At 42.0% G+C, this 27,497-nt stretch overlaps 1 protein-coding gene across 1 annotated transcript in view; it reads right to left on the reverse strand.

Moving 5' to 3' along the window:
• The window catches only part of vipr1b (vasoactive intestinal peptide receptor 1b), a 135,231-nt gene that overhangs the window by 35,589 nt on the left and 72,145 nt on the right, over positions 1 to 27,497 (reverse strand). Inside the window, exons 4-5 of the mRNA XM_060899909.1 lie at positions 22,825 to 22,925; positions 8,677 to 8,774 (exon numbers count right to left, since the gene is read on the reverse strand). Coding sequence (XP_060755892.1) covers positions 8,677 to 8,774; positions 22,825 to 22,925 — 199 coding nt within the window. The remainder of the gene's footprint in view (positions 1 to 8,676; positions 8,775 to 22,824; positions 22,926 to 27,497) is intronic.

The raw sequence follows: 27,497 nt of genomic DNA on the forward strand, positions 1-27,497 counted from the left end.
TAAACAGTATTGAACACTTAAATACATAGAAGCAATAAAAGGACCAAACATCTTTTTTAAAGAGTACTCTTCTTCACTGTTGGATGCTGTTTTCGATGGTATTCGACAACTTGTAAAAGATACTGTTTTTGATCCTCATGAATGGTGATGCCATCATTGAACTGCTGAACAAGAGCTACACCTCTTTCAGCTGAATCGTTGACAACTTTCAGTCCACCAATTAGTCTCTTTCCTTTCTGGTAATCTTCATCTTCTGGCCATTCTTCCGGGGCTTTTCCTAAGAAGCCTGTTGGAATGCGAAGGCTTGTGAAGAAAGTGTGGGTGTGCTTTGTAATGAAGCTTGAGATGCTCAAGGTCTTGATATTTTCTAAATCTACATCTTTTAATAGCTTTATTAAAAACAAGAACATAAATGTCCGAAAATTATACAACAGTAGGATTTTCAGAGGCTTTGTGCCACCTCTAAATATTATTGCATCTTATTCTAAATTAATATTTCATTTTCTTACTATTAAAGGAAAAAAGAGGGTGAGACTTTAAAAAATGCAAAAATGAATTTTCCCCATTGTTATGATTGGCACCCCAATATATATATATATATATATATATATATATATATATATATATATATATATATATATATATATATATATATGTATTGCCTAAAAGTGGGGCTTCTGATGAGTGTAAAATGTGTTAGTAAATAATCCCATGTTATTTTTTAAAAAGCAAATAAAAAATATGCACTGGATAAAAACCCATCTATCTTATGCAAATAAAGATACAAATTTCGTTGTCCAGTGGTCAAGTGTTTGAGATACATTTCCTTGCACTCATGATTAGGTTTCCTGTGGTTGTAAAAGCCATCAAAATCAGGTCGATGCTTTACCATATTCTCTTAATTATGGAGCTGCACTCTGCTATGAATTGAACTGTGCATGCTGTCCAAGGTGTCCAAAATTTATTGTTCAGAATAAACATGTTGTCCTTTAAAAAAAAAAAAATCCATGTAAACATCTGACTGGGTTTATTAACATTCCTCTGAGCTTTGTGTGTAAAATAGAATAGGGCTTGCAGATGACAAGATGAATGTAATTTGGGAAAATTTGTGGTCCAATATAAGTGATGGTCCAAGTTCAGAGGCTGTCATACGGTATGTGTAGATCAACTTTACTTCTTGTTTCTAGTTATACTGTATTTCACACAAAAATCATTTTTATTGATGTACTGGATTTAGCACATTTTTTTTGGGGAAAAAAAAGCATGTCATGAATATCTCACATTTTAGGGAAAAAAAGTTTTTTAAAATAAAAATTTCAAAATCAAAATCTAGATTTACATTTTTAATGTGATGCAACCTCAGAGTGTTATATTGAAGTTTCAAACAGAAAATAGTGATTTTCATGCTACCAATTTTTTGGTAAAGAAAATATTTTTTTTCTCAAGTTTATCACAGTGGAATTATCACTTTTTGGAACCAAACTCTAAGCATTTGCGTGTCTCTGTGATAAAACTCTTGCATCCAGATGTCTATGAACAGGACTGTTTTTCTTTACCTCTGAATCCAGATGTTTAGAGCACACATGATGATATGATCTTATCATTGGGACATGATTTATAGACTACAGTAAAAATAAACTATAAAAGTTAAATTATGATATCGTGCCTTTTGCATTTATACAATGAGGATGTTTAGGCTGCCAGTAGCTATTACTACACTGGCCAATTTAATCAACCTACAGGATAATCAGTCTTCCTTTAAATTTTTTTTTTCTTCTAACAAGCTCACAGTGAAGGTGCAATATAGAGACAAAGCAATACAACCGAAATTAAACTAAAATATTTAAGACTCTCCTCAAGCAGCTGTTATTTTGGTTCCTGCAAGTATTTATAAATTATTTGTCTATGTGTGCGGTCAAACCATTTTCCAAAGCAAAAATCATCATCATCTGCTTTCATAATCCCTGAGATATCTGTCTGGATTCTTTAATTATCAGCCCACCTTTGAGCTTGTCTGTGGCATTTCTGGGAGGAATTTGTGCAGAGGATCATGAAGGAAAATAACATCCAGTCCAGATGGAAATAAAAAAGCATGAATTACCCTGCCCCTTCCCTATTTAAAACAAATACTGTCCAAATAAGCCTGATAAGAGTCACACAAACTCCTTTTGAACTCCAGACCTGTGCACTCTGATCACTCATGGGCACCCAGATTCATGCGACTGACTCCAACTAATTACCAGTCGGCTGTTCAGAGCTTGTGTATAGTGTACAATGAGCATGCCTCATATTTATAGTTTTGAAATATCACTGGGGTTCTTCATCACAGAACATTCTATGACCTTCCAACTCACCAGTATGAAAAAAGGGTAGACATGAATCATCCTGCAAGCACATTCTCTAGACAAAATTGGTAAAAAAAAAAAAAAAGGTATAGCAGAAGACTGGTATGAAAGAAGCTATGATTTGGCTTTGTAAAGTGGAAAAAAACAAAGCTCATAGGCAACAGTTTTAATTTTATGCACATTTGAAACTTTATATGTTAAAAAACCCTCTGTAATTTTCTTCTGGTCCAAAGAAGTATTGTTAATAAGTAATAATTAAAATAAGTTAGCGCGGATCACGGCGAATTTCTGTTCGGCTATTTTCGTGACCACTCGGCGCGTGACATCATTTAAGCCAAACAAACCGCTTGAGTTGAGTCCACTTCTGTTTACTTACATTGCCGTTCGGCTTGAGTGCAGATATGCGTTCAGGAATTCATCTCATCTCATTATCTCTAGCCGCTTATCCTGTTCTACAGGGTCGCAGGCAAGCTGGAGCCTATCCCAGCTGACTACGGGCGAAAGGCGGGGTACACCCTGGACAAGTCACCAGGTCATCACAGGGCTGACACAAACACAGACAACCATTCACACTCACACCTACAGTCAATTTAGAGTCACCAGTTAACCTAACCTGCATGTCTTTGGACTGTGGGGGAAACCAGAGCACCCGGAGGAAACCCACGCGGACACAGGGACAACATGCAAACTCCACACACAAAGGCCCTCGCCGGCCACGGGGCTCGAACCCGGACCTTCTTGCTGTGAGGCAACAGCGCTAACCACGACACCACCATGTCGACTGCATTCAGGAATTTCCAAAGAAAAGCCATGCCTTATTATTGTGCAGTGAACTGTAACAATTCCGGGACCGATTCAGGAAGAAGTTTTTACCTTTTTCTGAGAGAGGAGAAGAGGCAGAGAGAGTGAATTGGCTTTTTCCGGAAGAGGAGAAGAGGCGGAACGAGAGTATTGGCTTTTTCCGAAAGAGGAGAAGAGGTGGAGCAAGTGGGTTGGCTTTTTCCGCAAGAGGAGAAGAGGTGGAGCGAGTGGGTTGTTTTTTTTCCGGAAGAGGAGACAAGGCAGAGCAAGTGGGTTGCCTTTTTCCGAAAGAGGAGAAGAGATGGAGTGAGTGGGTTGGCTTTTTCAGAAAAAGGAGAAGAGGCAGAACGAGTGGGTTGGCTTTTTCCGAAAGAGGAGAAGAGGCGGAGCGCGTGGGTTGTTTTTTTTCCGGAAGAGGAGACGAGGCGGAGAGAGTGGATTGTGCGCATGAAGCCAGAAGGTTGTTTTTTTTCCGGAAGAGGAGACGAGGTGGAGAGAGTGGATTGTGCGCGTGAAACAAAATCAAGCAGTCAAAGAAGAAACGGAGCAGCAATGCTCAAGCAAAAAGGAGAAGATTGGAGGTAAACATTTTTACTTTTGCTTGCAATTGACAAGTCAAGAATCCTGAGGGATCCTGTGCATTGTGGAAATGAGACAAAGGGATATTTCCTCGCTTAGAGTAGGCTATAAATAGTATAATGTATAAATAGTATAATGCCGCGGATGGCAGGCTAATGTGGCCTACCGGCGCACTGTCCAGTAATCGTTACCTATATCCAGGGCCATAGCCAGCATTTTAAAAATCACCGAGGTTTGTGATGTGCGCGCAAAATGCGCGCCGAAGAACTTTCGACATATTTAGGGGTGAATTACACGTCACACAAGAGATCTATTCCTGAAATGACTTTTAATGGTGTTTGAACTGAATATCGTCAGTTTTGAAAAAAAAAAATCATGTATGTGGCAAGAGTAAGAATAATTTAAGCTTGTTTAATGGTTTGATCTGGCCCAAGCAATGAGGACAAAACTGCGCTGCTTCGAAAATGTAAATTTAACAGCCTCATGAAAGTGTGCTGATGGTTACCATGAAACAAAACGTGTCTACTGCACTGCGTTCTTCCCCCGAGTCGCGCACTCATTCGTTTTTGTGTTCTTGGTCTCAGAGCCGCGTGCACGAAACAGACACAGAAGACAGAATCAACGTTTAACATAATTAACAATGCACTTTTTACGGAGCCGTTTTAATGTTATTCTTTATTTTTTTATCCAGTTGAATATTTAGCGTACAAATGTATTTGCAGCTCTTAAAAATGACCGAGGTCCGGACCTCGGTGGCCTCATAGCTGGCTACGTCCATGCCTATATCCACTAGGGAGGGCAGTTTAATTATTCTTCAAAAGGTATCTTATTTAGTATTACGACAAAAGTAGGGATTTATCATAACTACCAGGATAAATCGTTTGGGTGCGAGTCTTGTTGAGGTCCGGGGTCACCGTGATCAGAGTCGGCCGAGTCGCTGTCCGATTCCGAAGCCGCACAGTCAAACCAGTGAGCCACATTCACCGATTGCTTCACAACAGCCATAGGTTCAAATACATATATGGTTCCACCTCTTGATATTCAATTTGGAGAGTTCCTACTTCAAAATCGCTATCACTTTCAGACATTTTACACAACCTCTCACGACCAAAGTCCATACACGTGTGCTCGGTTCGCAGGTAAACACAGAACTGCTCCCGGTCTGTTTGCCTTGAATGACGTCACGACGATGGTACCCTGGCGGTAAAAGTGCGCGTAAGTGAGATATAAACAAACCTTCAGAACTTGCGCAAACCAGTATATTTTAACCGTTTTATTCAATTTTAAGGTGCAAATTAGACACCAGGAAGATTGAATTCGCTTTTTGGGCTGTTCTTCTAGAAAATAAAGGTGATATTCTAGCTTCCACCTCTGACCCTTGCCCATGACCTTTAAGGGGAATGTAAGCCAGCTATCTGATATGCTATAAAGTGAGTGTGGCTTTTTTGCTATAGCAGAGCAAAAATAAACGGACCGTTTGGCCACATTGTGTTCAAAATGTCACTTATTCAAAATTAATTTCTTGTTCATAGAACTATTGTATAAAAGCAATATGACACTCAAGGTCATTCTGTTGTACTGAATCACAGTTGTGCTGATATTCATTATGACATTCCTCCCTCTCATTTGATCTTGCTTAATTTAGTCTTTCTGTGTGCCATGCTGTTCTGAAGATTGTTTCTCTGTACATTGTTTCCAGTTTTTTTGACTCTTCGTTGTGTTATGGTTTCTGAATATGGATGATCCTTCTGTGATATTGCTGATATGTGTATGTTTTCTAGATTTCCCCTAATAAATCCCATGCTGAGTATACACACTCCATCACCTGCACATTACAGTATGCTTCCTAGTAAGCTAAGTGTATTAAAAAAAAGGAAAAATGCAAAAAGGCAAGGCAAGGCGATGTAAATTAAACCACCCATATCCTAACACTAAAGTTAGGTACTTAAATTACTGTTCAAATCAGTGAATACTGGCTAATTTCTGTTGTCTCCCAGTAGTATTCTGAAAAGCCTACAAAATGTTTTGCTGTAGGCAAATCAAAGCATTGAACTGAAACAACAACACACTGCAGTCTGCATGTTAAACCAAGTCTACAAATGGTTACATTTACAGCTTTGTTGGGGCATGTAATCTCCAACGCAGCTCTGGTTCAGCTCTGTTGTGTTAAATTACACAGCTCAAACCTAATCATCTAAATGAGAGCCTGGGATGAACATCGTCATCCTGTCGTGTCTAGGTGATGAGCTGGGAGACACAATAAACAGTGTTTTGCAAATTTGTCAATAAAACCTCCCTGTAAGCCAAGCAAACGTGATTGAGCTGATTAGTGATATTTTAAGGCTGCGTTAGCCTCCCAGCCCTGCACTGGAAGTGATAATAGACACATTACAATTGACTGAGCTGGTAAATCTGGTTTAACGCCGCATTAACAATAGCTAACTGGCTTATGCTTTCAGAAAGTGAGTCTCCTGACCTCAGGAAAGTGTTCATGGTTTTACAATCATGAAGCAAGACCATGAAAGAGCAGAACAAATACACTTGAGTGAACAGTCGTCCACTGAAATGACAATATAAACACCGAAGTTATATTTAAATTCTTCAGAAACTCTTTGTCTTATCAATCCTAAACAAAAGTTGTCTTGCTGATAACTCACTGCTGCTTACAAGGTAAATATTTAAATCTGTATCTCGTGTACACAGAATCGTTGTCAATACTTTGCGTCGTTTTAAACCACAGTGCAACTTTTACTTTCAAGTTAATGTTAAAAACTGTTTCACATTGTCAGGAATCTAGATGTGTGTCCATACAATCTCTTAATATACTGACACGACGTGACTGTAACTAGTCAAGGATTATCAAGTGATGATTCTTACTTGGGATTACTTCTTTAAAGGACATGGGACATGAAACATAAATGCACGCTATATCAGTTTCTTTCCATTAAAAATATGAATTGCATCAACAAATACAAACTCATCTATTAAATTCAGCAAAATCGTTATATTCGTGATGATTATATGGCATTTCTGCTCGAGCTCCGATATGCATATTTTACAACCGGAAGAGCCGCTGTCACGTGATCATACGTCACAAAAACTTTCGGGCACAGCACAAGCGGGTAGATGAATGGAGAAGTGAATGACAAGAAAATTGTTTTTATAGTCTTTAACGTACATTGAACATCATGGTGTATTGTGCTGCTTATGGTTGCAATAATTCCAATGGGAAATGCCCTGGAGTAAGTTTTTTTTCATTCCCCAAGGACCTGAAGCTGAGGAAAGTGTGGGCTCACTACTGCCGTAGAAAAAACTTTGCACCTACTGTTTCCCACAAACTGTGTTCGGACCATTTCACTGAGGATTCTTTCAACATTAATACTCAGGTCCTGAGCGATATTAATTGCCAAGCCAAATTTAAGAGGCCGTATAGCCGGGTTCATGGAGGCAGTGATAGCGCCATAATATACAGGGCCTAACATTCCTACAACTGTAGAGACAGTCAAGAAATCCTGTAACATTAATGGACATTTAAATAGGAACAGTCCACCGTACTTCCATAATGAAATATGCTCTTATCTGAATTGAGACGAGCTGCTCCGTACCTCTCCGAGCTTTGCGCGACCTCCCAGTCAGTCAGACGCGCTGTCACTCCTGTTAGCAATGTAGCTAGGCTCAGCATGGCCAAGGGTATTTTTTGGGGCTATAGTTAGATGCGACCAAACTCTTCCGCGTTTTTCCTGTTTACATAGGTTTATATGACCAGTGACATGAAACAAATTCAGTTACACAAATTGAAACGTAGCGATTTTCTATGCTATGGAAAGTCCGCACTATAATGACAGGCATACTAACACCTTCTGCGCGCTTCGACAGCGCATTGATACCTTCACTCGGAGTTGTACCATTATTTTTTAGACAGGGCGGACGGACCAGGGCATTCGCCCGCCTGGCCGTGCCTGACGAGGAGCGCTCTCGGCCAGCTTGGGAGGCAGACGGCAGCCCCTCCTGGAAGTGTGGTTTTACCATGGGCCTCATGCAGAAAAATGCCGAGGTGCATTCGCTAAGCGACTGAAAGCCGAGGTAAGGATTAGTATTATAATTTTGGGTGTATCAATTACTGATTATCATAATTCTGACTTGTTTCGCCATTTTGAATGTTTTCATCTCGGACTCTGGAAGCATTGTATCTCAATCAATCTCGAAAAATATCAGCAAAAAAAACTAGCTTGCAACGGACTTTAGCTAGATCTATGATGAACTTTCAATGTATGATACAAAAATAATACTTCTTTCAACAGATCATTAGCCTTTGAGCAGAATTGTTTTTAACTTACCAGGAACTGTTATCGAGCCGACCACTTTCAGTTTCATAGGGATTGAATGAACTCTCACTCTCAAAATCATCTAACCCGTCAGAGTAAAGACGAGATCTATGTTCATGTGAATTTCCAGCTATCGGTTCGAATTGATAGGGTCTAAGTTCACATCTCTGTGAAACATCGGGAATGTCACTGTCGATGGTGTCCATTTCGGTAAACTGTTTACATTAGATTCCCAAGCGCTGGCTCCTTGGAAAGTTTTTGTGATGTCACGGGTCACGTGACCACCTAGCTAATTAACGAATCATTGTTTTACGCTGATGTATAAAAAAGTTGAATAATGTGATGATTTTCACATTTTTGACGCCCTGCAGTGATTTAGATGGCATTTCTTATGTCCTTTATACATAATTATACCCAGAAAAAAATCCATGTCCCATGTCCTTTAAATTGTCAGCTAGTGAAGTTTTTTTTGACCGTTCTATCTGCTTTATTTTCTCCTTTACAACCTAGCGCAGTCTCTGCAAACTTGGGAAGATTAATTATGGACTATTAATTAGAAATCAGTGAAAAACTGTCATATAAGCTTATGCAGAGTGTGTCTTCAGCATTTGAGAGTAATTCCTTACCTGAAGATGCACAATATGATTATGGCCATCGTCAGAGAGATCAGAGAAACACTGTGTCCGATGGTGTAGCCAATTTTAACCGACCGGAAGAAAGTATCCTTAAAAGAGATTTAAAAACAACACACAGTGCATTATTTAGAGTAAACTCTATAGCTACTGGCTTTTAAACCAAGTGTACATTATAACAGGATTTAATATGAATCCACCTTATTTTTCAGTGTACATTTGGACTCTGGGTGCTTTAGCTTGTAAGCTTGTTTCCATCTTAGCAACTACTGACACTGGCATTTTAGGTGGTATTAAGTCCTGCAACAGTTTTTGCCCCGATATATACTGTACCTCTACATTGTGCACTGTAACACTAGCTTTTATTTTTAAATGTCATATTTTCTAAATGACTTCATATCATATCTTACAAATATGAAAAGTAACATCAGCTCATCAAAAATTGTTATCTGAGCTGTCAATTTTTGCCTCAGTTATTGTAAGAATGTATTAGATTTCACTTAATAATTAGCCATTAAAGTAAACTGCAAGCTTCTTATAGAAAGTTAATGAATAAAGGCATCATTACTCACAATTAGACAGAAGCTGGATGTCAGATGATAAGGTTGATTCAACTAATGAAACACTTTTACTTTAGAGTTCATTTAGTAAAAGCCTTGAAAGATGTCATTCCACTGAAAAGACTATAACACAATAAAATTTAAAAATATGCAGGAAGAATTCTTTAAAAAGCTCTGTGTAAGAGCTGAGAACGTTCAGCAGGGATTTTTTTTTTTAAAAATATGACCACTAAGGTCAACTCCACTGACAGTAGTAGGGTCGGTAATATCATCAGTACACTGACAATAGCAGAACACATTTGTCAGTACTACCTTTTAGTATATGACCTTTTCCTGCTGCAGCCTGAGATACAATGATCTTCATCCATCATTCAATAGGCCTTCCTAGCATATTTTCTCCCTCAAGGTCCTTCTTTCCTATTTCAGTCGTAAATGTGTAATTATTTCCCCTGTGTGCAGAACAGCTATATGATTTACCAATATGTCTTTTACAAAATGTAAGATTTAATGCAATAGTTTTTAAATGACCTCAGCTGAAGTCTGTGATGAGGGCTTACTCGAGCGGTCAGATGCTTATGAAGGACAGTGTGTGCACCATTCCCTTGTGGAATTTCCAATTCCTATACTATAGTTTAAAAATATATTAAAAGTGGAAAATTTGCAACCTCAAATCAGAAAAAGTTGGGATGGTATACTGAAATTGAAAATTAAAACTGTAAACAATTTGTAAATAATTTGCAAATAATCTTTGACCTGTATTGCATTTAAAATAATACCAACAGCACATTATTTGATGTGTAACCTCATGAATTTTATTGTTTTTTCAAAATAAACACATTTTAATTTTGATTCTTGCTGCACATTTCAAAAAAAGTTGGGATGGTAAAGGATTTACCACTTTATAATGCTGCCTGTCATGAGCCAAATGGCAGTAGGTGCTGGCTAGACGCAAAAGTAGACTCGCATGCACTGGCGTGAAGAAGGTTGGTCTTTAATCTGGATCGTGAAGGACTGGAGGAGGGGAGCAGCCGACAGGAGAAATACTGGAGCGGATAATTAGGGGGAAAAAACGGAGACTAGTGTCAAACCGAAAGATGAGCACGGAAACAAACAAACAAAAAAAACGTAACAAAGTCCAGACGTAACCCCACAATGGGAAAAGAGCTCTCAGCGCAAAAACAAAAGTTCAAAAGTACAGAGCGCTTCCGTGTTAGGAGAAATGTGCTCACAGTCCCAAAACAAGAGGCAAAAGTAATCCACAGAAAAGAGCGAAGTAATTCCACAGCACACAGCAAAGTAGCAAAATAACAGAATACAAAATAGGGAAAAGAAGCTAAATACATACCCGGAGACGAAGACAATCCCACACCAAGTAAATCTCCAAGCGGTATAATATAGAGCCGTGGATGAGCTGATGAGAGACAGGTGTGCTGGCCACAATGTGGGGAAGGCTCAGAGAAAACCAGGGAGTGGAATAAAAGATTGGCTCAGGATCTAGATGTTCCTGCCTGGCTCGTGACAGAACCCCCCCCACACACACATACACAGACCCCTCTGGGCATCCCAGACGGGGTCTCTGGGTTCTTGCGGTGGAAGTCCCTGATGTGTGAAGGGTCCAAGATGAAGTGTGCTGGGACCCAACACCTCTCCTCTGGGCCATAGCCCTTCCAATCAACCAGGTACTGCAACCCCCGACCTCGCTGATGGGCCTTTAGCAACTTCTTGACAGTGTAGGCCTCACCTCTATCGATGAACCTGGGGGGGAGGGGTCTTGGAGGGAGGGGAGAAAGAGCTGAAGACCAGGGATCTTAGTTGAGAGACATGTGTAGAGGAAAAATCACAGCTGAAAAGGCTGTAGTAGCCTCACGAGACATAGTGGTCTATTCAGAGTTAACATTATTGATTCCACATGCTGTTTCTGTTCTTCTCCTAGAACAAAAAACATCTCATCTGTCAACAGATCGCTGGTTCAGATACAATGCTGTGTTACTTGAAATGCCTAACATCACAGTGAAACGCTGTTCTATCTTAAACCCTGTGACGTTGTTACTCACTGAGGATGACAGTGAGCCTCATTGTTGCGTATTTACTGTTTTCCAGGTTTGTTCACCTCGCTCTGATCTCAGCGAGGTTCCTTTGCAAAACCCAGATGTTGTGCTTTTTGTGGACAGCTCCGCTTCAAAAAACCCAGGGTCAGGTAAGAACCTTGTTGGGTTTGCAGAGATCTCTGCTCATGTAATCCTCGTTTCAGGGTTGTTTCCAAGTCCCTTTTCAGCACAGGCTGCTGAACTACAGGCACTCACAGAGGGCTGTAAATTCACAGAAGGTAAGACAATGACCATATACACAGACAGTAGGTATGCTTTTGGAGTAGCACACCATTTGGGTACGTTGTGGAAACATTGTGGGTTCCTAACATCTACAGGAAAACCTATAGCGCATCAGACACTCATTGAAGAACTGTTAGATGCCATTTTACTCCCTAAGCAGGTTGCCATTTGTAAATGTGATGCCCTACTAACTAACTAACTAACTAACTAACTAACTAACTAACTAACTAACTAACTAACTAACTAACTAACTAACTAACTAACTCAACTGATCCTGTCTCTGCAGGTAACGAGTAAGGAGAAAGAGAACAGTGAGTAGGTGAGGCTAGTGGAGTGTTATGGAGTTTTGGTGAAGTGGGAAGAGTGCGAAAGGGCATGCCTGCACTCGTAGCACCAAAATACGTCAAGAATAGTGAAGTGTCACCTCCTAACAGCACCTATCAGTGTTTCTCCAGCTGGCGATACTTGAGAGATATGATGATGAAGATGATGAATGCCATCATGGAAAGTTACCAGATGGTGAAGATGGATCCAGAGGCCGTATGAGAGGACCCCCCTTTCTTGAATGTGGATGATCATGAACTATAGACATTTTTGTTTCTGCTTACCCATCTGGCTGAAGGAATAACACGATAATTATGGTTGATTTGTATAATGTGAATCTGCATATTTCCTATCTGTTCATTTGCCATTTGTGGAGAGATGCCTATGCCTCACAAAAACAGCAGTATAATCGTTTCCATTTCCCTGTTAATGAAGGGCCTGTTGAAAACCTGTATAGGAGGGACAGGAAACGGAAAAGATGTATTAGGGCAGGGGTCTCCAAACTGATCCATAAAGGGCCATGTGGCTGCAGGTTTTCATTCCAGCCATGCAGCAGCACACCTGATTTGGCTCATTCAATCAACTGACACACCCACCCTTTAATCAAGGGTGGGTGTGGCTGCAAGTATTTGACTGTGTGAAGACAGTTCAGTTGATTGAATAAGCCAAATCAGGTGTGCTGCTGCATGGCTGGAATGAAAACCTGCAGCCACATGGCCCTTTATGGATCAGTTTGGAGACCCCTGTATTAGGGAAAGTCTTTTAATTTATTATAGTTATCAAAGAATTGCTAAAAGGGAGAATGTGTATAGGAAAAATATAATTTTTAGAGAATCTGTGCTTCTCAGATCCTTAGAAGGAATGTCAGACACTGTGTCTCATGTTTATATAAGATGAAGAATGTTGTTTTGTGTTACACTGTTCTATTTTGCAAGGTTATTGTAAACATGTGTAAGTGTAAAGATAGCCAGGATAATGAGGTAGAGACAGAAGGAGAGATGCCCCTGATGGTGATAGGAGATAACAGGGGAACATCTGATATGTCGGTTATGCAAACATGTATAAAACAGTGTGTGTGAAAATAGAGAATGTCTCTCTGGGTGAAACATTTTTTAAAATGCTTTCACTGGAAAGGCCTACTCTTGCAAGGGTATTAATAAACTCATATTTCTGTCTGCTTCTTCCTAACAGCTTCGAGTCTTATTATGTTTTTTCACCACACATGGAAGGAAGGGTGAACACGACGCATGGACCTACAGTAGGTAACATCAGCCTGATAGTAGTGGGGTTAATAACTTTGGAAATGGGAAAAGGACCAACAAACCTGTGTCCCAGCTTACAGAAGGGGATTTGAAAAGGAAGGTTGGCGGTGGATAACATAACCCTCTGTCTGGGATGGTAGACTGGGGCTGGTGTGTGTTGTTGGTCTGCCTTCCTCTTATATAATTGGCTGGAGTGTAGCAGACGATGCCTGGCACATGCCCACCCCCTGCGACAGCGTCGGATGAAGGCCTGGGCAGATGGGACAGATTCTTTCTCCTCTTGCTTGGGAAAGAGAGATGGCTGGTACCCGAGACAACACTGGAACAGGGTCAATCCAGTAGAGGATGATGGGAGGCTATTGTGTGTGTACTCAATCCAAGGCAGGGCCTGGCTCCAGGAAAATGCGTTGCCTGAGGTCAAACATCGTAGGGCAACCTCTAAGCTCTGATTAGTGTGCTCAGTCTGACCATTAGTCTGAGAGTGGTAACCTGAGGAAAGGCTAGGGGTGGTGCCAATGAGCTTACAGAACTCCTTCCAAAAGTGAGCAGAAAACTGAGGACCTCTGTCGGACACAATGTCCAGTGGCAGGCCATGAATCCTGAAAACGTGGTTAATAAGGAGTTCAGTAGTCTCTTTAGCAGATGGCAGCTTGGGGAGAGGTGACAAAATGAGCCACTTTAGAGAAATGATCACCAATAGTCAGGATACAGGTGTTACCCTTGGAACTGGGGAGGCCGGTGATAAAATCCACGGCAATGTGGGACCAGGGACGATGAGGTACAGGTAGTGGTCTTAATAGTCCGACCATGGGCTGGTTACCAATCTTGCTTCTGGAACACATGTCGCAGGCTGCCACAAAAGTCTTGACGTCCTGCCACATCGTTGGCCATTAGAAGCGTTGCTTGATAACGAAGCAGGTTCTGGCCACCCTGGGGTGACAAGCGAGAAGAGAACTGTGCCCCCACTGAAGCACCTGGGAATGTACACAAAGGGGCACAAACATAATATTAGTTGGTCCATTACCTGGACCTGGATCACTGGCCAGAGCCTCCTGGACAACCTTCTTGATGTCGAACCGGGTGGCGGCCACAAGGCAGTGGGTTGGAAGGATAGGCTCTGTAGCATCTTGGTGAGAGTGGTGAAAACTGTCTGGAGAGGGCATCTGGCTTGGCATTCTTGGATCCCGGTCTGAAGGAAAGCACAAAGTTAAAACGTGAAAAGAATAAGGACCACCTGGCTTGGCATGAATTAAGTCGCTTAGCAGATTTGATGGACTCTCGATTCTTATGGTCAGTCCATATGATAAAAGGGACAAAATGAGTCCCCTCTAACCAATGTCTCCATTCCTCCAGGGCCAACTTGATGGCCAACAGTTCCAATCACCTATGCTATAGTTGCACTCAGCTGGAGTCAAGCAGTGTGAGAAGAATGTATGGGGTGCATCTTGTCATCCTTAGATGATTTCTGGGACAGGACTGCCCCTACTCCCGTGTGAGAGGCATCCACCTCAAGCACGAATTGAGCTGTAGGGTCTGGAATGATAAGGACAGGTGCAGTGGAAAACTTGGTCTTGAGGGATGTGAATACATTCTCAGCGTGGTTGTTCCAGAGGAAGGGGTGTTTGGAGGGTGTGAGTTCTGTAAGAGGGGCAGCAATGGAACTATAATTCTTTACAAACCTTTGATAAAAAATTAGCAAACCCCAAGAAGTGTTGCAGCTTCCTGCGCGAGGAGGAAATGGGTCAGTCTGAAACTGCCTTGACCTTGTCCGGGTCCACTTGGACCTTACCTGGGGAGATGATGAAACCCAGAAATGAGATTGTGTGCTTATGGAACTCACATTTCTTAGCCTTAGTGAAAAGTTGATTTTCTAGTAACCGCTACAGAATCTGTCTGAAGTTGGAACCGGTGAGTTTTGAGTGTGGGAGAGAAGATCAAGATGTCATTGAGGTATATGAAGACGAACTGGTTGATGAAATCTTGTAAGACATCGTTGACCAGTGCTTGGAAGACAGCTGGTGTGTTAGTGAGGCCAAATGATAAGACCAAGTATTCATAGTGTCCAGCAGGCATATTAAAGGCCAGCTTCCACTCATCCCCCTCCCTAATGCATACCAGGTGGTAGACGTTGTGGAGATCCAGCTTGGAGAAAAATTGGGCCCCTTGCAGCAGCTCAAAGACCTTGGACATGAGAGGAAGTGGGGAGCAGTTCTTAATGGTGATCTCATTTAAGCCTTGATAGCTGATGCACAGCCTGAGAGACTTGTCCTTCTTGACCATGAAAAAGAAACCTGCTACCGCCGGAGATGATGAGGGACAAATGATGCCAGCCGCAAGAGACTCTGATATATACTTGCCCATGGCCTCTCTCTCTGGGGGAGAGAGGGAATAAATGTGAACCCTAGGGGGAGTAGTACCAGGAAGCAGATCAATAGCGCAATCATAAGGTCGATGAGGAGGGAGAGAGGTGGCCCAGGCCTTACTGAAAACCTGACTAAAGTCCCGTTATTCTGCAGGGATGTTGGAAAGGTTGATGGACTCGTCAGGACTGGAGACTTGGAAGTTGAGGGGAGTCTTGGCAGAGGACAGACAGGTGGCCAAGCAGTGGGTGCTCCAAGAGAGGACTGTACCATTACTCCAATTCAGGTGGGAATTATAGAGGCGCAACCAAGGAAAACCAAGAAGAACAGACTCATGAGAGTTATTCATTATAGACTCATGAGAGTTATTTAAGAGATAGATTCCACATGGTTCCCCGAGATCTTAAAGGACATACGCAGAACCTTTATTTTTAAATAAATTTCTGAGTGGATAGTATCTCCATTCTTGACTCTTGTATGCTGCATAAATGGGAATTAAAAAATATATTTTTGAGAGTTAAAATCAACTGCAAAGTTGGCATTCAAGCTGCCCTGCTGAGCCAGCCAGCCCTGAGTGTGTGACATCACAGCAGGAACCAGTTTTAAGACCGAGGCCTTTGACAGCTATAGACCAAAGTCATATAAATAAAAATTTATGGTGAAAGTAAGAAATACCGTTACCAACTTGCCCAACTAAGACTGATTTGACGTCATTGATTATGGGTCATTAAAACAGGATAGGCGTTATAACTTATGCAACATACATGTACATGCATTCATTTTCACTGATAAAATGTAAAAGTCTAATTAAATAATCAGATGAACCGAGACAATCACATTCTGAAGCAAATTAAATAATCTTATACCGGTAACTTAAATACACAATACAAGTTACATGTATTAATCTAAATGCAGGTAAACAACGTGTTTTTGTTGTTTTATATCCAAATGAGAGTCGGAGCTTACCCATCTGTGTTCTCACTTCTTGAAGGCCGATCTTGTGGCCGATTATTTTGAAACAATCTGACTTTCAGTTGTTTGTTCAGTTCTCCGTTTATTTGCTTCTTTCATGTAAGGGCGAGATATTGTTGCTGAGGCAAGCATATCCAGCAGTGAAATCAGACAGCTGGTCTACTCATTCTCCATTTTCTCCATACTGAGTACTCTGCCATTACTGCTTGGCTCAGGCAATTACTAAAACCTGGGATGGGATGAGATGTCACCGGTTTTAGCAACAACTGCGGGGAGGTCACTGCCCGAGCGATAATATGTCATGTCCCATCCCGTTCCATCCTGGGTTTTAGCAACAACCCTCAGCTTACACTCCAGGAGAACTGGTGCACTGAACTTACTTTCCTTTTCTTGTAGTTTACTTTTCTTTTAATTGTTGGTACTGCTCCCTCTTTCAGTATGGGCTGATAGCCAATGCTCCTCAACAGTTCAGAGGTCTCGTACGAGTCTTCAGTAAAATGTGCAGAGCAGAGGAGAGACCACTTTGTAGGCACCCAATGTGCCCGTAAACTTTTCACAAAACACGTCCAAATCTTTGCAGTTTGAACATTCTTGGGCCATGAATGCAACATAAATCCACCTTCTGTCGTGTTGCTGCACCCCCCAGCATCACAGCTATGTACATGGCAATAAATTAGCTCAAAATGGAAGCTCGAAGTTGCAGTCAGTTCTATGTTTTAGTATAGCGAAAATGGCAATGAGACCGATAGCCTTCCTGCGGTGACATCACAGATGTCAAGGTCATTCACTCAGACCGCTACCTATATGAATCATTTTAATTGTAAAAATTACTATATTAGATTTATTGTTAATGCTTAACACTATTCCTATGCCATTCTTGAGGTCAAGGCATTTATAAACAAAAAGTGAGGCCATGGTTCTGCATATTTCCTTTAAGAGTAAGCGGGTCTGTGATGTGGGAGACAGGACTGAGTTTGGTGCCAGTGAGTGCCCTGGTGGCGAGAGGGTAGTCTAACTTCCATAGGTTAGACTTACGGAAGTTAGTCTTTCCAGCTCTTCTGCAAAGGAGGTTCTGATTAAGCTCTGGTCTGCCCTAGAGTCAATGAGCGCCTTAACCAGGTAACACCTGTTCTGAAAGATTATCTTAGTGGGAAGCACCAGCCTTTCAGCAGGGGAAGACTGTGTCAGTACACCCACCTGTATCCCTGCTGCTACTGGTGGGCAGGCCCTTTTAACGGGCAATGAGAGACAAAATGTCCAGGTCTGCCACAGTAAAAGCAGGACCTGGTCTCACGGTGGTGCCTTCTCTCCTTGAGGGTGACCTGGGTTCTGCCTAACTGCATGGGCTCCAGTTCAGGGGATGCAGCGGTCTCAGATGAGGAAACAGTGAACTTAGGGTCAAACCTGAGGCTCCTTCTCAGGTTCTGTTGGCATAACCGGGTACCTACCTGACCAGTTAGGTCCAGGAGGCCATCCAGAGTCTCAGGGAGGCTAGAAGGGATGATCTCATTCAATACAGAGTTCAATACAGTCCATAAAAAAAATGTGTTGTACAGGGCACTGGCATTCCAGTCCATAGCCACAGCCAAGGTACGAAATTCAATGGCATAGTCATAAACCAGCTGGCTGCCTTGCTTGAGCCCCATTAGTCCCCGAGCTGCCTCCTTGCCCTTGGGCGACTGGTCAAAAACCTTTTGCATCTGTTCAGAGAATTCCTTGTAACTCGAACAGCAAGGGGCCCCAGCATCCCAGACTGCTGTTCCCCACTCCTGTGCCCTTCCAGTCAGAAGTGTGATAACATAGGCAACTTGAGAGCTCTCAGAAGGGAAAGTGGAGGCCTGGAGTTCCATCAACAAGGAGCACTGGGAAAGGAATGAGCGGCAGGTCCCAGGCTCCCCATCGTAAGGCCGTGGGGCAGGCAGGTGTGGCTCTCGGAGGGCTTGTGGAGCCAGAACAACTGTTGGAGCAATGGGTAAACTGACTGGCGCAGGTGCCGGTTGACTGGAGATCGCATTCTGAAGGCTTTCCATCTGAGAGGAGAATTTCTGTAATGTGTCTGTGATGGCCGTCATGGTCTGGTGGATAGCCGCAATCTCCTGCTGATGGTAACCCAGAACAGAGCCTTGTTTGGTCACTGCTGCTGTAACTGTTTCAAAGTCTGCTGGGTCCATTCCTCTGGTGGGATTGTTCTGTCACGAGCCAAATGGCAGTAGGTGCTGGCTAGATCCAAAAACAGACTCACATGCACTGGAGTGAAGAAGGCTGGTCTTTAATCAAGATCATGAAGGACTGGAAGAGGGGAGCAGCTGACAGGAGAAATACTGGAGCAGATAACTAGGGGGAAAAACAGAGACTAGTGTCAAACTGACAGACGAGTGGAGAAGCAAAAAATAAAATAAAAAAATAAATAAGTAAAGTCCAGATGTAACCCCGCAGTGGGAAAAGAGCTCTCAGCACAAAAACAAAAGTTCAAAAGTTCAGAATGCTTTTGCATCAGGAGAAATGTGCTCAGAGTCCCAAAACAAGAGGCAAAAGTAATCCACAGAAAAGAGCAAAGTAATTTTGCAGCACACAGCAAAGTAGTAAAATAACAGAATACAAAATAGGGGAAAAAAGCAAAATACATATCCTGAGGTGAAGACAATCCCACGCCGAGTGAATCTCCAAGTGGTATAATATAGAGCCATGGATGAGCCGATGAGAGACAGGTGTGCTGGCCACAGCGTGGGGAAGAATAGGAGGGGACCAAAAATGTATCGCCCTCGGTGTTCTCGAAGGCCAACGCTAGCTTAACCACGAGTTGGAGAGCAAGTAGCACAAGCTAACGACTGAGAAACTAAGATTTCTGTCTCCAGACTCTTCTTCCACGCACATGTAGCAATGTCACAATTTCATATGAATAAAGGGTTTTTTTTGTGAGCTTTCCCAAATACCTCTATTGTAAAATATGTTAATTTGTTGGGTTCGGTTAATGGTTCCAATATTATTTCTGATGGGGTATTAATTAGTGTAACGGGAGTGGGAACCTTGGAGTCAAGAGTGGGTTCCTATCGGAGTGGCAGGTTTGGGTTCCGTGGTTCCAGTGAAAGAAATTGAAGGAAATTGTATCCTCTATATGTTGCCATGATTGTCTGTATTGTTCTGTGTAGTGTATGTGTACTGTTTTGTCGTTTCCATTCTGTGCCATTGTGGTACTTTCTATCTTGTCATACATTCCATCTTGTCATACACTATCTTGTCATATATTCTATTCTATTCTATTCTATTCTATTCTATTCTTTTAGTCCTGGGTATGACTTTAAACTGCAACCAGTGGTCAGGTCCGGGAGGACTTGGGTATTGGGGAAAGTGGAGTTACCCCTTAATCACCATTGTTCCCAGGTCCGCTCTGACCCGGAGTGGTAACACCTGCTTGGGTTCCAGTTATGGGTTAAATAGTACATCACCAATAAGGCGCTGGCAGCAGGGCGCTTTTCAGTAGGGCGCTTTTCAGTGCAATGTGGCAGAGGAACCCAACAGGGTCAATGGCACATCACCAGATGGCATGCAGAAGGGCCACTCAAATGGCCAATGGATGGCATCACTCAGCAAGTCAGTTGTCACTGCGGGGCAACTTCCATACACGTCAGGTCTGTGGCACTTTTGTGCACCACTTGGCATTAGGTCTGGAGGTCCAGAGAGACAACACAATGGGGGCACGGCATCATTTGTCTTACCTTACTGTGCAAGGCACTTCATTAGGAGAGGAGAATAGTATGCAAGCGCTCATGAGGCCAGATATTCCATGGCAGCTTGGCCGGACTATTCGTGCTGCCGGTGCGGGCGACTCTGTCACTCTGGTGTGGGCCTCGTGGCCCATCTGCGTTTCTGCGCATCCTAATGAAGTAGTCATCATCGCTAGTGATGGACAGCCACCACCACCACCAAATTAGTGTAACACACCTGTGGACATTATCGTGCTTAGGATGTCTGTAAAGGGGTAAGCTGGCTTTGTGAATCCTGCATGGACAATATTCATTAATACAGTTTTATTTTCCCCAAGATATGATATTTATTTTTTGATGTAAGAATATTTGGACACACATCCGTTGTTTGTATCAGATCAAATATGTAAATTAGCGTCGTAAAATTCCATGTGAAAAGTCGAGTGTTTATCTGATTAGCCATTTGGCTGGGTGCTATCTGGCATATTATGTTGTAGGGATGCCAGAATTCTTTCCTGTGTCTCCGTGTGTTGATAGCCCTGTCATTCATTGTTTTCCAGAATAAATGCTGACAGATCAACTCTTCGCCTTCTCTGCATCATCTACTAGCCACACAAAGACTTTTAGTTATTACTGGAGTAACTGACTGGTTATAATCAGTTACACACACTTGCCCCAGTATTTTTCACTCAGACTTAAGTATTCGTTTCCCTATGTAATTTACTTAGTTACTTTTAAAATCAACATCAAGAACTACACACAATGGTGCTACCTGGTACCCTGCTGCTAATCTCTTGCAAAATCCTTTGCCCTGTTGCTTTTTTGGTGTGTCTGGCTAAGTTTTGGCTGAGCTGAAGTCCCAGCTCTGATAGTAACAGTTCGCAACTGGTAAAGTTTTAACTGGTATTTGTGGATGTAACTCTGTATTGTAGTGTTTGCCAAAGGTTTGCCAAAGTAATCCCGAGCCCATATGATCATATCAGCTATAAATGAATGATGGTTCTTGATGCAGTGCCGTATGAGGGACCAAAGATGACAGGAGTTCAACTTAGGCTTGTGCCCTTGTCTTTTATGCACCAAAATTCCTGCAGATTCCCCGAATCGTTTCATGATATTTTACACTGTAGAGAGTGAAATATCCAAATCCCTTCATATCTTTCTTTGAGGAACATTATTTTTTAAACATTTCAATAATTTTATCACACATTTGTTGACAAACTGGAGATCTGTTATTGAACTCATGGAAATGGTGCTTTATAAGTTCATCATCATCATCATCATCATCATCATCATCATCATCATTATCAGCCCATCTTTATTCCTCAAAGACTAGGCCTTTCCTGTATACTGATTATGTACCAAATCATGATTAAAATTACCTGTTGATATCACCTGTTTGAAATCACATCATTATTTAATTGTTTTACCTCATTATGTGCTCTAAATTGCCCCCCTGTCAACTTGTTTTGGAATGTGTTACAGGCCTGAAATGCAGGAATGGATGTTTATTAACAAATGAAATGAAGCTGACCAGCCAAAACATGAAATATCTGGGGTTCATTTGTATTTTCCACACCGTCCCAGCTTTTTCTGATTTGGGGTTGTATATGGTTACGTTTAAATGTTTGCATCTCCCCTTCTGAATGTTATGTACATATTCTGTAATAAGTTATCTGTCTCCTTTGTAACCCTCTACACACTGTTACACACTGTGTATTAGTAAGTTATTAGGCCACTACAAGCCACCAGAACAATTTCAATGCACCGTGGCATCAACTCTGCAAGTCTCTGGAGCTGTAGTGAAGAAATGAATACCATTCTTCCAAAAGAATTTCCCTCAGAGAGCACCATCTGAAACATCACTCTAAAATCTCCCAAATGGTTTGAGATCTGGTGTGAAGAGTGAAGACCAGAGCATATGATTTAGATTGGTGAGCACTCATGCTCTGTGGATGGGGTGGCGTCATCCTGGAAGAGACTACTCCGATTGGCATAGAAATTTCAATCCACATTTCATTTTTAACACACTATTTTGAATAAATGAATTGTACACTTCATTTGTTTCCATTCAGAACCCATGGGTAATGCAAACTTCCACCCTCAACTGCTTTGAAAAGAAACATCAATATAGCAATATGTATCAAGATATAAATGATTTTGGCATAAAATGCTCACTGGTAACTCCCATCACAGTGCTGTATGACTCTATGAGATGATTCACCAGTGAGGACCTGGCAGTCTTGAAATAGTTCTTGAAAATGCTTTGATGTCAAGTGCTCAGTGTAATGGATTCTAATGTGCCACTTTGGTCTGTGCCAGAAGAGTGACAGATGGTTAAAGAGAAGGAGATGAACTGCTGAGTCAGAATGAAAGAACATTAAAGCTCAGCTGCTGAGGTGAGGGGCACGATCAGGCAATGAATATATAAAGAAAAAGAAATTATTTCCAAGCTGTCTGCGTGGCTTGGCATAATATCTCAAGCTTGAAGTGGTAAAGGTGGATTTCATGTCTAGGAGTCTTTGAATATGTACTAAACACAATTTTTAAAAAAATGCACACACAATGTGCACTTTCTACAAAAACAAACAAAAACAAACAACCCTTGATGTGTTACAGACAATCAGACTTACATCATCAACAGTGCCATTGGGATTATATCCACAATTCACAGTAATTGTTATGGGGAGCACTTCAGTCCAGCCATGTTCTGTGCAAGTCTTGGACAGATTACCTGAGGGACAGAGACAGAGTGGAGGACATAAACAACACTGAACATCTAATATATACACACTTGTTTGTACAACCAGGAATGTGTTTACTGTTTATTCAGTGTATTCATAAAATGAAGATGGGATAGTTTCTAAAATAAACATACACCATATCAATGTCTTCTACTGAACTGAATCAGTCCTGTTCTGGACAATGTCTTCAACCAAACTGATTAACTCCTGTACTGCACTGTAAAAAATGTAACTTGCAAAATTGTTGAGTGAAAAAAGGATTCTAAGTTGAATGAACAAATTTCCCTTCTAATTGTTCAAGTAACTAAAAAAAAAATAGTTGAGACGCCTTTCCTTCGCCACAAGTTCATAGGAATTGGAAAATTAAGTTAAGTGAACTTGTATATTCAAGTGCTGATTGACGCCCCTTAACAGATGCCACTGCGCATGCGCACTTCACAAGTTCGAAAGTTTCAACGGTCGGGTGGAGTGAGAAGTCCGTGGAAACTGACACGAGACGTTGTATAGGAGTATAGAGTAAGCTTTCCTCAACAGAGGCCAGGGAATTCCCTCCTTGTATGTCGGTATTTGTTTCTGTTTGTGTAATAATAGGCAAAGTGAAGTAGAACTTAAGTGTTGAGAGGTTTGTGTTAACTAAAAAATTTAATGCACACTAAATCATTGTAAAAAAAAAAATAGTCAAGCCAACTTAAAAAAATGTAACGCAACCTGCTGCCAAAGGATTTTGAGCAAACTCAACTTAGAACCATGATGTGCCAACTTGCTCTTCTAAGTTAATTGGCATTATTATTTCAATTTATTTCAACTAAACAATTTGTTGGACTGAACTTCTAAAGGCAAGTCAAGTCAGCTCCTTGACTCTGTGGCTCAGGTGGATAAGGTGCCATACCATAAATCCAGGGACCTGGGTTTGATTCCGACCTAAGGTCATTTCCCGATCTCTCTCTCCTGCTCATTTCCTGTCTCTACACTGTCCTATCCAATAAAGGTGGAAAAAGCCCAAATAAATCTTTAAAAAAAGAATAATTTAGGATAACTTAATGTTTTTTGTGCCAACTTGCTTTTCAAAGTTAATTGGAATGATTATTTCAATTTATTTCAACATCACAATTTGAATGCACTTAACTTGCTAAATAAAGTAAGGTCAAGATAAAATACTCATCTGTGTCGACTTAAAAGAGCAAGTCAGCACAACTATTTGGCCCGGAGGTGAGTTTACTCAAAATCCTTTGGCAGCAGGTAGTGTTACATTTTTAAGTTGGCTTGACTAATTTTTTTTTAAGAACCAAATCATTCTGGTTCTGGACAATGTCTTCTGAAGAACTGAAGAACTGTATCAGTAATGTTTTAGACACTGTCTTCTTCTGAATTGAATCATTCCAATTCTGGATAATGTCTTCACCCAAACTGAATCAGCTGTCCTGAACCTGAACCGAAACAATCCAGTTCTATACAATGTCTTATTTGGAACTGAACCAGTCCTGTTCTGTACAATATCTTGGTTTGAACTGAGTCAGTCCTGTTCTGGACAATGCCTCTTACCAAACCCAAGTAGTCCTGTTCTGGACAGTGTCTTCTACTGAACTGAATCAGTCCTGTTCTGGACAGTGTCAACTTCTGAAATGAATCTGTCCTGTTCTGGACAGTTCTAGAATGAATCAGTCTTTTTTTTTGGGGGGGGGGGCTTGTCTTTTAAACTGAACCAAACTTGACTGAATTATCAGTACAAGGCTGAAGACATGCTTCAGGTTGGGAAAAAACAACGATAACACACACACACACACACACACACACACACACACACACACACACACAACTCTAAATGAACTGCAATGCAAAAACCTTATCAGTCCAAAGAACTTGATTCAAATTTCTTTCATTCTACAAGCTGTTTCTGGCTTTTTTTACTCTAAAGTACTTCCTCCATGCTACAGCCTCTGATAATACTCAGTGAGTAAGACAGGATTCAGATTACATCTAAGATCCGGATGCATGAGCCATAGTAAAACAGCTTTATTGTTTCACCTCCAGACTGAACTCACATGTCCTAGCTTCCTGTTCTTTGAGCCACAACACCATATTATGTGAGCACTGGGTTTTTGAGTAAATAAAATTAACTTTAGTCAACGAGGGAACATTAAAATAAATGGGTGTTGGTATAAGGGTTATTTATTTACAGCAAAGTGCATGGTCTGAAACATCATGGCAGGAAAATGTTACTTGAAATGAACAATGAGAAGCTGATTACATCTCGTTTTTAATGACCACACATTTGGTGAAATATCCTTTCTTTTAAAAAATATACAGTAACATAATTAATTAGGGTTTTGTGTGAACTGTTACAATTACGTCAGTTACATACTAGTGGAAATATTAAAACTGGGTGTGCTCTGCTTCATTGTTCCTGACCAAGCACTTAACATTAGCCGGGCCAAAAAATGAAGAAAAACAGAGACAGTCTTAATGCAGCTGTGATGACAAATGTGTGCTTGAATTAATCATTGGTTGAATTGTTTTGGCAAGTGATTGGGGAGCTAGAACTATTTTAGTGAAGAAAAAAAAACAAGGAGAAAAAAATGACAGGTTGAGTTTGAAAGAAATACAACATCTTATAAGATTAAGCACAGTGGAGGACAATGTATAAACTTCAGATCATATTCATATTTGGCAAGTAAAGCCATCCACACAGCTTTAAAACTCATCTCATCTCATCTCATCTCATTATCTCTAGCCGCTTTATCCTGTTCTACAGGGTCGCAGGCAAGCTGGAGCCTATCCCAGCTGACTACGGACGAAAGGCGGGGTACACCCTGGACAAGTCGCCAGGTCATCACAGGGCTGACACATATGCCGCTTTTCCACTACCAACGCGACTGAGCCGTGCCGTGCTGAGTCGAGCTGAGTGGGGCTGTTGGAGTTGCATTTCGACTACAACCGCGCTGAACCGTGCTGGCTGGAAGTGGGTGGACACATTGGGTGGAGTTAGCGAAAGTGGGTGGACGTCAGGTGATGTCGTTAGGCGGCGCAAACAGTGACATCAGTGACCTTTTAAGCGGTAGTCTCACGACCCGGATAGTAAACAATAAACATGGAGGACATGGAGTCGTTAGTGTTGCTGGTCTTGGTGCTGTGGCTTGTTGTCACCGACAACGCCAACAGATACTGGCAAGAGCGTATAGATGAGGCGAGGCGCATAAGGCTTCATAATTCTCGTAATTCGTAATTCTCCTTCTTCCGGGTTTACGGTGTTTACAGATCCCAGCGTGCTCGCGGGGCATGTGAGGACACTCCTCCTCACCAATCAGTGCACAGGGGAGTGTCTGCTCACGCCCCCAGCCTCACTCAGCTCGGTTTGGCTCGCTTCAGCCCCACTCCAAAACCGTGCGAGTTTTGGGTGCTAAGCAGGGCTGAAGCGAGCTGAGTCATGCTGTTTTTAGATAGTCGAAACGTGAGCCGTGTCGGGCTGAAGTGAGCTGAAAAAGGGCCAGTAGACACAGACAACCATTCACACTCACACCTACGGTCAATTTAGAGTCACCAGTTAACCTAACCTGCATGTCTTTGGACTGTGGGGGAAACCGGAGCACCCGGAGGAAACCCACACGGACACGGGGAGAACATGCAAACTCCGCACAGAAAGGCCCTCGCCGGCCACGGGGCTCGAACTCGGACCTTCTTGCTGTGAGGCGACAGCGCTAACCACTACACCACCGTGCCGCCCCTCTTAAGAGTTTAAGGTGTGAAATCAAGCTTCTGCCTTTAATTTGTGAAAACTGGGTGATAAAGTACATAGATTGCATTTTATACTGTGAGCTTAATAGATTGCATTTTATGCTGTGTTATTTCTGTATAACGACCATTGTATACGATGCTACTATACGATACAGGACACTGGTCAGGACAGTGGCTCGAGGTAGAGAAGGCCTCGGCAGCAATGTAACACCTCACTTCGACCAGGTAAAGGGAGAGGACAGGAGAGCACTGGTTCAGAAAGAGGTGCGGGCAGTCATCAAAGAGGAACGAGCGAGCAAGGTGGTGGGGATGCGGCAGCAGGGAGCCTGGACTTGATGGGAGCATGCACTAGACCGTAAAGTCTCCTGGAATGAGCTGTGGAGAGCAGAGCCCCAGCGCATTCGGTTCCTAATCCAGGCTATCTATGATGTGTTACCAAGCCCGTCAAACCTGTTCAACTGGGGGAAGGTAGAGTCACCAGCCTGCGCCCTGTGCCAGAAAAGGGGGACACTGGAGCACATTCTTAGCAGCTGCCCAAGAGCTTTGGGCGAGGGACGCTACCGCTGGCGCCATGACCAAGTGCTAAGGGTGATTGCGAATACCATCTGCAACAGAATCAACCAGTGCAAGCGCCTCTGCCCTGCAAAGCAGACTATCGCTTTTGTGAGAGTCGGGGAGAAACCACTAGCTGTGGCCAGGACCAAGTATTCTGGTTTGTTGGCAACAGCTCAAGACTGGGAATTGAGAGCTGACTTGGGAAGGCAACTTAAGTTCCCGGAAAAGGTAGCCACAACAATGCTAAGACCAGATCTAGTCCTCACCTCAGAAAC

This window comes from Neoarius graeffei, chromosome 19 (genome assembly GCF_027579695.1).
Source record: "Neoarius graeffei isolate fNeoGra1 chromosome 19, fNeoGra1.pri, whole genome shotgun sequence".
In the NCBI taxonomy this organism is placed as follows: Eukaryota; Metazoa; Chordata; class Actinopteri; order Siluriformes; family Ariidae; genus Neoarius; species Neoarius graeffei.